Source organism: Haliotis asinina, chromosome 5, assembly GCF_037392515.1.
Source record: "Haliotis asinina isolate JCU_RB_2024 chromosome 5, JCU_Hal_asi_v2, whole genome shotgun sequence".
Classification (NCBI taxonomy): Eukaryota; Metazoa; Mollusca; class Gastropoda; order Lepetellida; family Haliotidae; genus Haliotis; species Haliotis asinina.
Window position 1 is genome coordinate 69,585,550 of NC_090284.1, and position 10,951 is coordinate 69,596,500.

Consider the following 10,951-nt stretch of genomic DNA (forward strand, 5'->3'; position numbering starts at 1 on the left):
GAACTTTGATGAGAGGCATTTACAATCTGGTATCGTAAAGAGGAACTCTTTTTGAGGATATTCAATTTCTTTATGGAGTGGATGCTACGTTTTCGTGTGGATCCTAACACTGCCATCAAGCAAATGACACTCATCAATTGCTAGATAACAGTGTTAGGATCTACACCAAAACATCGTAGCCACTGCAATAAGAAGTTGTCTATCCATTAGAAGTGTTCCTCTTAATCTCTCCTTATATGCAAAAGAAAAAGACTCAGAAGATTCTCCAAATCCCTGACCCAGAATATAGCTGAAAGGTCTCTACGGTTGTAGAACCCTCTTGTACCTTCCAGAACACCATCAGAATAGAGCACAAGTCTAAATGAAAAGCTCACCCCTGTCCCCTGTGTCACAGCAACAGAATACACATAGAACATTGTTAAACATTGAACAACACTCCCACAAATCAACTATCAGACATATTCTGTGCTGTTCATCGGTGATGGTATTGCTGTTGTTAGTGAGCAACTAGAGCAGCTCAATGAGCCTTCATCCCTCACCACAAGTGCAGGACTTGTTCATTATCAGGTTGAAAAGAGTTCTACTTAAACTTATAAACCTAATTCTGATCACTGCCTTTAATGGTCATTATCCTTTCTACTTGCACCAATACCCGGTAAGAGGTTTTACTCCCAATGTAAAACCTGGGAATAGGTTTAACTAGATTTAAGTAAAACCTATTCCCAGGTTTTACTAGGAGTAAACCCTCGTCCCGAAAGTACCGGTTTGGAGCGATCAGCCACCGAAATCTGCATTCACAGGAAAGGAAAAACAAAAACTCTGACAACAGTGTTTTAATTGAAATTGAACGTCATTGTAACACTTCCGTGAGCGACAGTTTGTGTTGTACCGGAATCTCCCTCTGAAGTAGGAACCGACACTGTCGCAGACGTCTGAGTTTTCTTTGGAGCTGAACATGAGAGAACATCTGACGCCATTGCTTGTTGTTGATCACTGGTTCTCTTGTAAACCCTCACTGCCTCGCTTTTGTGACCTACAATAAAAGAATTCATCTTGATAAGTCATTTCAAATTGTACATAACCGTTTGAAAAGCAATTTATATGATATTGTAATTGCTTTGCTTGGGGCCATCATTGGGATTCGAACCCGGATCTTGGCATGTTAACCATAACACATGTTGACATCACAAGTTCTAGCATTTAAAATCGCCAAATTGCAATTTGGCCCAGTCACTTCAAGTTTCATTCGTGTTTTGCAGATATTCATTGAGTTACATACCAGTTTGTTCACAAATCTGTTGCTCGCTTATGTTTGCCTCGTAGAGACGGGTAGCAGCAGTGCATCTGAGCGAGTGGTTCGTTTTCCTTCCTTCAATTCCGGCTTCAGCACATATTCTCTTCACCGTTGTCTGGATTGTGTTGTGGCCCATGGGCGACTCTAGGTACCATTTTCCATCCTTAGGTTTCTTCATCGGGGTGAAGTAAAACGCATTTGCTCGAGTTGAAGATGGTAGGCTGGAAAGTTAAATTGTGTTGACATAGAATCAATTAAGTATGAAATGTTTGCATTTGTCATTTATATGCCCCTAAACCAATGCGTGCAATCATCATCAGGGAGTAAAATTATAAGACAATTTACATGCAGTATGGGTCAAGTCACCCGCATGATGTGATTAAATGAGTGGTATATCTAAAGAATGTATAACATGTATCAGAAATGTATCAGAAAACATCTAATACATACCAAAGTGACTTGTACTTCATGAAAAGGCGCACATAACATCGTTCCGGGTTCTTGGTATTTTCATACGCTCGCACCTTTTTCTTCTGCAGTTTCCTGTCTTTCACTCCCCCGGCATTTGTCTTAGAGACGTCTTCCACATACTGCAGGTACCTGCGGCCGTTCTGGTCTGTATGTGGGCCTGTAATCTGAGGTTGTTGGTGTAGTCTTAAACTCCGATGTTCCTTTCCACCTCTCAAGGCGAAGTTAAGTCCTGGAAAATAAAATTCCGTACACAATTATATAATGTTTATCTATTTTGGTCTTAACACGGGATTCAAAATATCCATCCAAACTTTGTTTGGTTTGGTTTGCCTCAAAGTGAAGTCGGGCATTTTGTTCCAGTTAATCACATTTATTTTCGATGTGAAGGTTTGATTGTAAATGCCAAAATTGCTAATATCCGACTTTTCGACAGGGAAATCAAATGCAAAATGCAACTCACCAGTTAAGTAGAGGACTGTGTCCAGGAGTTTTTGCGGCGTGCCTTCTCCAAGAGCCCCCTTCTCCCACAGAGTGTTCTCCTCGTCTCGAGTTATCACCTCTGTAGGTTTTCTCACGTCTGCTCCAAGACCAGCTGTGGACCTCTCACGCATGCATGCGTCCAGTGCCTGTCTGCTGTCCTGGAACTCTTCGCCTTCCATCAGATTGTAAGGAGATTTGTTAGCTTTCAAGTGTGACGCTATTGCCGTGAATAGCCCATACACAGTAACAGCTGGGTAGCAAGTCCCGTCCACTTTCCTCGCCTCGAATAGGAAATACTTTAGGGCTGTATTTATATCTTTAGCAGTCATATCCAGCAAGTCTTCAGTCAAGACGGACGACGACAGCGCGATGTTTGCATCCATTGACCTCGTCCGACGCTCTTCTTGCCATCGCCTGAATACTCCTTTCGCCCAATCATTTTTGTACCTTGTCGTTCTTGGAACACATCGAGATAATTTCCTTTCAATATCTTCCTCAGTCAAAGGTGCCGCGAAACGGAACAGAAAATCATCATCATCATCATCATCATCAGCAGCAGCAGCAGCAGCAGCAGCATTGTCATCATCTTTCTTAAACTGCGACTGTGTTAAAAACATTTCGTCTTCGCTCTGGTTTGCCATGGTTAGCAATGAGCGGATTCAAGTAACCACGTGGTATATAACTGACTCACTCACAAAAAACACGTGCACTGCGTGAAAATCCCGTGCGTTTTCTAACTTGTGCATTAGAGTTGCGACATTGCTGTCATTCCGAATGTTCGCGGTATAGTGAGGTCCTAATTCCTTATAACGCAATATTTAAAATGACGGTTTATAAGCAAGAGAAAAAACTTCTCCTCAGTTTTGGTAGAGAATGTAAACCTTCGGGGGTCGGGAAATCCCTCGGGGCTACGCCCCTCGGGATTTCCCTACCCCTCAGGTTTACATTCTCTACCAAAACTTCGGAGCCGTTTTTTCTCCTATACATATCAACCATGGCATGAAAACTAGTCATAACTACAAGGATTCTGCTTAATCTAACATGTTTGTAGTGGTAAGTGTATTCCAGACTATTACTTGTGAAGGTCGGTCTGACCTTGGGGAATAAAAGCCCTCCCTCAATGCCACAGTTTGCAGAGCAGATATGTCTCCCTCGGGCTGTCTGGCACAGGAATCAACAATCAGTGATCTGAAGCCAGGTTAGCCCTCCTTCCTAGGATTAATGGGCACTAACTGGTGTAGGCCTGTGATGAAATCAGTAACCATTTAAGGCCTGTTATCACTTCAGGTTTAAACTGATAGCATTACACCGAATTTACAAACCCATTCAAAAACAACATCAAAAGTCATCAACAATATTGATGAGGATGCAGAATACTGTGGGCATGGTAACATCAAGCACCTTGAACGGCCCTGATTGTGGATGGGTGAACTTACTTCATGAATATACATGACCAACCTGAGATGGAATTTTTCCAAAGAGTGCCTAGGTGTGCCTTTGTGAAACTGTGCGTGCCAATTCCTTTTGATGAATCAATTAAACTTAAAACACCACAGCAACTAGATCACATCAATTTATTGTTTTAAAAATCAACAAACACCATGCAAATCTGTAAATGTGAGAGCTGGATTTCCTAACACTCTCATAACTGTAAGATTAGTTCTGCCTTATTTGTAATAGGCCCATAAACTAATTCAGAAAGAAAACTGGATTTCCTGTTCAAAATTCAAAATGGCCATGCCCATGCCTTAAGCTTTGAAACTGAGCATGCCACCAATAAATGTTTCATAGAGTGCAAAAACATTGTTGATATCATCTGAATTGGTTATGTTTACCATATTTACCATTAACTCATGCTGCCAGGGTACACAAAAGATATTTGATCCATGTCATTTCAATATTTACCATGCTATGGACACAAATCACGCAGGATTTCCACCCCTGCCTAAAGTGATCACTTGATGCAAGGTATTACCATCCATTAACATAATTCTGTCATCTGTTCACATAAATTATAAACCAAACAAAGTAAAATTTACATCTAATGTGTAGGAGAGTTTGTGCAGATTCATCTATAGACAACAGGACTCTGATTTGTCTGGGGTGTCAGTCCTATATATAACATGGTACATTTAGCACTTTGTAAACCCAGTTTCCGTGTACTTTCCCCTTTGTCAGGAACATATTCTCAACAAAACAACAAAGGTTAAGGACAACCCCAGTTTTCAATATTAAAGTATTCGATAGTTCATATTATGATCTACATGATACTTAAATACTGAATATTGGGGTGGGCCTTGACTTTTTTTTGTCGAGCATAGAATAGTTTCAGCAGGGATTAGAGGATGCAAATTCCTGTCACATACGCAAAAGAATTGACAACAGATACAGTGAAATAGATTAGCACGTCCACAGGGACACAGAAATACTGCTTTTTTAAATGTCGATCAAGTAACAACAAGTTATAACTGGTGGCTACTAGCTGGATTATGGTACCATTTGCAGTTTAACTGCAGTGACGATAGTGATACGCAATACAATACCAGAAACTCAAGAGACAACAAAATTATAAAATAGCACTAATTATAATATTTAAGGGTCTGGACCCCCATTTTGTAATCCAGGACCCCTGACAATTAAGAGTATGAGTCGCAGGTTCCCTGAAATACAGGACTCAGGGTAAATCCCTGTTTCAGTATGTGACAGGTCATCCTTTTCACAAAACCTAACCGTGATGACTGGGTGCAGGACCGTATGTTCAGCATAATCTGTTCATCTGAACATACACACTTGTCAGTTTGGCAACACTACCACATGACATCATGAATAAAATCACTCCACTATCACTGACAACATAGTTTCTGCTGTGTGAATACATCTCGTATCAGCACTGTGAAGCTATTGTCAGTAATGTCACCCTGTAGGCCATGAAATACATGACCGAGATGTATTTTCCTGATGCATTAGGCACTGCTCATAAAAAATAGCTTTTGTCCTGTCATCTGCTTCGAGAGCAATGTAAATGTCACAGATAACATCTCCAACACCGAAATGCCAGGTATGTTAATTCCGAAATCTGGTGTGCAGCTTTGGTTTTTTCAATGCAAAAATTTTTCAGTATATTCTGACAAGATGAGAAAATACAATAATTTACGGGACACGAATTCCTGCGTCCTATATGCAAAAGAATTTACAGTGCACACAACAATACTTATAAGGACACAGAAAAAGTCAAGTTACTTTCTACAAAAAAGTCTATGTAGAAACAAGTTATCACCGAGTCTGCTGCTCGCCAAGCTGTGGCATCATCTGCAATTTAACTGCTGTAACAATGTGATGATCGTGATACACAATTCAATAACAGTTACTGAATTAAAACAATATTACAACACAGTATTACTGGTAATAATATTTACGTGTCCGGGACCCCCCATTTTATAATTCAAGACCGCCGAAATTTAGGAGTATGAGTCCCAGGAACTCTCAAACGTAGGACTCAAGGTCAATTCCTGACAAATATCCCAGCTACCTATGTTTCATTCCAGTATGTTTCAAAGAGGCTTAACATGACTATCAACTGAAAGTAAGGTGTATTCCCAAGGGTACATAGTTCATTCTATGTATTTGGTGTGTTCTAAAGGAAATCGATACACTCACAATTTCATACAAAAACAACTTGGCAGGGAAGATAATTATTTTTACTTTCAAGGCTGGCTTGTGACAACAGAAGACCTAGGAAAAAGAAAGCAATTCTTGTGAAAAGTTATTTTTAACAGATACTGAGCTTATCACATTTTTTAAATAGCTCAAACAAATTGTTCCTCTGCCCAGTTTCAATGTTCAATGGAGTGGTGAATGTTCAATGACTCATAAGTGACTGCCCAACACTGTTCTCCAGCGTACTATAGGTGTCATGATACAGAAAATTCACGATACAATACGATACGATACATATCAAGACATCTTGGAACCATACGATTCGAGTCAATGCACAACACGATATGCTATCTTTATTACACGATGCCATTTAGAAAGTGGTCAAATGCAACATATGTCATATTTGGGATTTCACTTTCTTAGTAAAGTACAAATTCTAGTACTTTTTCGGTTGAGTCCCATCCGGGATTCGAACCCGCACCCTCAGAGTCAGGCACCTAATCGCCAGCACACAAAGTCAGCCGCCTAGCCCGCTCAGCCACCGCGACTTCCACAAAAATGAAAGTCGGACAACTGGTAGTTGACTTCGTGTGCTGGCAATTAGGTGCCTGACTCTGAGGGTACGGGTTCGAATCCCGGATGGGACTCAACCGAAAAAGTACTAGAATTTATACTTTACTAAGAAAGTGAAATCCCAAATATGACATATGTTGCATTTGACCACTTTCTAAATGGCATCATGTAATCATAGCTTTCGGCCGTGGGAGCCGTGCCAATTTACACTCATCAGAGGGGTACACAAAGTACGCAGTCTAGACTACCAGTTGTCCGACTTTCATTTTTGTGGAAGTCGCGGTGGCTGAGCGGGCTAGGCGGCTGACTTTGTGTGCTGGCGATTAGGTGCCTGACTCTGAGGGTGCGGGTTCGAATCCCGGATGGGACTCAACCGAAAAAGTACTAGAATTTGTACTTTACTAAGAAAGTGAAATCCCAAATATGACATATGTTGCATGCTATCTTTGGTTATTTTCTTCAAAAACATACATTTGGAAATCAAGTAACTGTGTAAATTTTGACAAATCTGTCAATTTCTAGTGAAAATTAACAATTTTAAGGGCAATGATACATATCATGATATGAAAAAAGTATTGATATTTTTTATCATTCGATAAAGTGTCATGATTATCGATACTACAATATGTCACCACAGCTCCTCATAGTATCGTTAACTCACTGGTACTCTGGCCTACAAACTTCTGGGATACAACTGGTTCTAGCCCTAATGGGGCCAGGTGGTAAATTTCAGTAGACTGATGCTCATGATATTAATCACTTGACACCTGACCCACACCGCACGAATTACAAACAGTCTTCACATAGCTGGAACACTGCTGAGTTTTGTTTTGCAACAAGTATGCAAAAAACTGTTGCAACTTCAAACAGCCCTTGCCATTAGTTATGTACCCTGACAAATGTTAGGCAAATTGTTCATTCTTTTCTTTTCACATTTCTCTGAAAAAAATGCTAATAATAAAACAAAAAAGCATTTCATCATAATTGTTTATCATTTCCTATGTGTGAAATCTATAAAAAAATACAATTGTAAAGTTTTCCACACATTTTGCCCGTTGCTAAGAAGAACTACTACATCCTGTCCTGTGCAGCGGCACTGTCATTATTGTTCTAAGTTACATCATTTCCCTGAAGTAAATGGTTTGATTCCACAAGCCTGCTGATGACAGAAACATTTACATGATCCCTGGTAAAAACACTGGCAGATAAATCAGACACATGACATTAATGACTGAATTATCATATTCTCAACACAAAAACACAAATTAAAGAAACATAAATGTTTTCTAATTTCCATTTCTGTAAAACATCTAATGATAGAAAATGTCTAAAGATCAAAGTGGAGCTGAGCATCACGTCATTGGTGAAATACTAAACACTCAGTACTTGCCAATTCACTTAAATTTAAAGTTAAAATGTGGATTTGTTAATCATCCATCAAGCTCATGATGACAAAAATTAAATCATTTAGACAAATACCAACAATTTAATTTCAAATTTCATGATTTACTATGTAGGAGTCTTTCTTAACCTTGTGTAGGTGCTAGTCAGATTGCCTGTGGAAAGTATTGCAATGTAATATTTTTATGGCAATATTACACTAGTGTAATGCCACTAGACGAATGACACCATAATGTTTACAGTTGTGAAAGCCAGTGCCCCTATCGTAAAGGTAGTGAACCTTGCTTGACTCATGGAAAATTGATGTGAGAGTCATCACACTGTAGGCGCTTCCAATAAACTTTAAGTTTCCAGAGTAATAAACAGAATACTAAACTCGTTTCTGTGAATTACCATTTTCATTACCTCCTAAAAGATCTGATATCAAACGCGTGGAAGTTTAATAAAACTGGTTTTAACTTTTACCCAGAAGGCTGTTCAGTTTCCTCTATGTATGCAAAGCTTGTATCATATCGCAGATCATCCTGTCTTTAAAAAAATCTGAAGGTCATTTAACTTTAAGGAGTTGCTTTCAGTGCAATTGCTGGAACACTGATATACAACATGTGCACATCTGTTCCTACACTGTGATGTGTACTGCATTCAAGACCTCCATGTGACATCCCTGCAAAACTACTACAAGCATAACAGGATATGATGCAAGGAAAATGTTCACCAGATCTGTATGCCTCCTTATCACAAACATATGGATAATGTCACGTTGTTGACATATATTATAATTATCAATGAATACTTCTAAAATTACTGACTCTAATTTCATCTTTAACAAACTGTGTGGAGCAACCTACTTGTCACAATATGTTCGAGCACAGCACAAAGCCCTTCTCAGCTTGTAGGTAGAACAATAACATTCGTGCTGCTTTTTAATCTAAAATGCTGTTTTCACAAGTGTTATTGTGGCCAACTACATCTTCTCCCGTGTCCACAGCGAGAATATTATTTCAATCACCAGCTGATGAGCAGTGCCTCCACAAAGTTCAGGGCAAGTATTTTGAATGGGGTATGTTTTGATTAACTAATTGATTTAACCTGTACTATCAAGGACACTTCAACCTGTATATTGTATCCTGGTGTGTCTTATATGTAACAGCTGCTTGTTTCCTTTTAGTAAATGCTGAAAATATTTATAAAACACACACACACACATATATATATATATTGTCTCATACAGATAATCCAGCATTGTTCTAGCATATGGCACTAAGGCGATGACTCAGCTCTATCAGTTACATACACCAGTAAAGCATGTACACTCTATACATAACAAACACGTCCAGCATAACACTTGTCAACGGACTTCATTTGTTAGTATATTTACATCAGAAAAGTTGTCATGCCAGAATGATTATGGAGTACAATACTGATGACAAATCAAGCGCCATTCTGTTACATAAAACCAGAGACCATGTCATTATATGGTCTCTGATGAAATCATTGAAGTCATTGATTAAAATGCAGTGATTAACTCAAAGTGGAGTTGTTTTGCAAAGCCCTGAAGTAGATGCAGGCGCTAGCATATCACCTGACAGGTTGTTTATATGACTGGTTCCTGCCAACAGTGGTATACGTTAAACAGTACAAGCACATGACATAACAAAGATTTTAGGCTATAATGACCCACATTTCCAGCTGTATGGCAGAATCTGAATGCCAACTTCCATTATTTATTCTGAATGTCTGTAAGCTAAAAGTAAACAAGTCAAAATGTGAGCCAATGACAACTCCGCTTCTTCTATGAGCTTGGTAACTCCAATATCACTATATGTAATGTGCACCAACTCTCCTAGACTCTGCTACTTGACACAGGGTGGGTGTTCACAACATCTCTTGAGAATTCTTTCTAAACTATTTGTTTAGATTACTTGACAAAGATCATAAAACATTTAAGGGACCGAAACCCTGAAAATAATACAAAAAAACTGCTCGACTCCCTTCAGTTTGAATACTGAAAAACAGTTCTGATCGGTTGCACAGCCAGTGAAGATTCACCCGTTAAGCGTCACTGGACAGCTTTAAACTGTAACGTATATACAACCCACAGCCAGTCTTAGTATGCTGTAAATCAAGGTAGAACTTACCCATAAGAGATCGTCACAGAGGGCGAAAGCGGCAGGCTGTGTAGCAGCCATGCTTGCTTGTGTTAAAATGGGAGGCAACTCTTCCGTGATTATACGCGCGCATAAGATAACCACTCCTCATTACGAGAATGTACGATTTCCGCATTCCGTGGTTGTGAAAGTGCTGAGTCACTGGAAGTCGCAAAGGTTAGGTGAACAATGAGGTTTCTGGGTTTATGGGAGTAATTTTACAATGTTTATCATAACACAATACAGCACACATGCCTTTTCCCTATTACTTTTCAGTGCAAAATGGTACATATATTCTTGTGCGATGAACATACTGGTATTTCCTCTCACGATGCAATTAACATAATTTATTGAATGGTATATGAGTTATCTGAAAGCTTGCACTTTTGACTCATCAACTCAACTGTAGGGTTTCACGTAGTTAAAAACATGTAAAAATGCCATTTTATAAATACAGAAGAGGAAACAACATTTTATTGGCTCAATTTCATATGTAGCTGTTGGTAGATGAATCTACATCATTGACGAACGGCAGATGGTGCGGCTATAGATTCCATTTCCACATCATGAACCTTGTGTGATTCACAACTATTATTAAAGGAACTTTTTCGATGCCATCATTACTAATGTGTGCACGACTCTAAAGGGGTTATTGCTATCATTTGGAAAGAAAACGTAAATATATATTCATCACGAGGCTGCTGTAGCAAGGCAGCTCTAACAATAATCTGTAGATTACCCCTGGTTTCAGCAAACGCGTATGTATCATGACTTAGCCCGCCCAAATCGGCGGCATTGTATATTCGTCACACCTAGGTGGTTTCTGTCCTGTGTTATGTTGATAAGCCTGGTCATACTGACATTTTATCGTAACCTAGCGTTACTGATTACGCTGAGCAATGGTGAGGCAATAGACCAACTGTTATCA

The 10,951-nt window shown here is 39.3% G+C and overlaps 1 protein-coding gene across 3 annotated transcripts in view; it reads right to left on the reverse strand.

Moving 5' to 3' along the window:
* The window catches only part of LOC137285155 (multidrug resistance-associated protein 1-like), a 55,523-nt gene extending 45,451 nt beyond the window's left edge, over positions 1 to 10,072 (reverse strand). For all 3 annotated transcript variants that reach the window (XM_067817380.1, XM_067817382.1, XM_067817381.1), the window contains exon 1: positions 10,015 to 10,072. In XM_067817380.1, coding sequence (XP_067673481.1) covers positions 10,015 to 10,065 — 51 coding nt within the window. In that variant the 5' untranslated portion in view covers positions 10,066 to 10,072. The remainder of the gene's footprint in view (positions 1 to 10,014) is intronic.
* Positions 10,073 to 10,951: the final 879 nt, after the last annotated feature.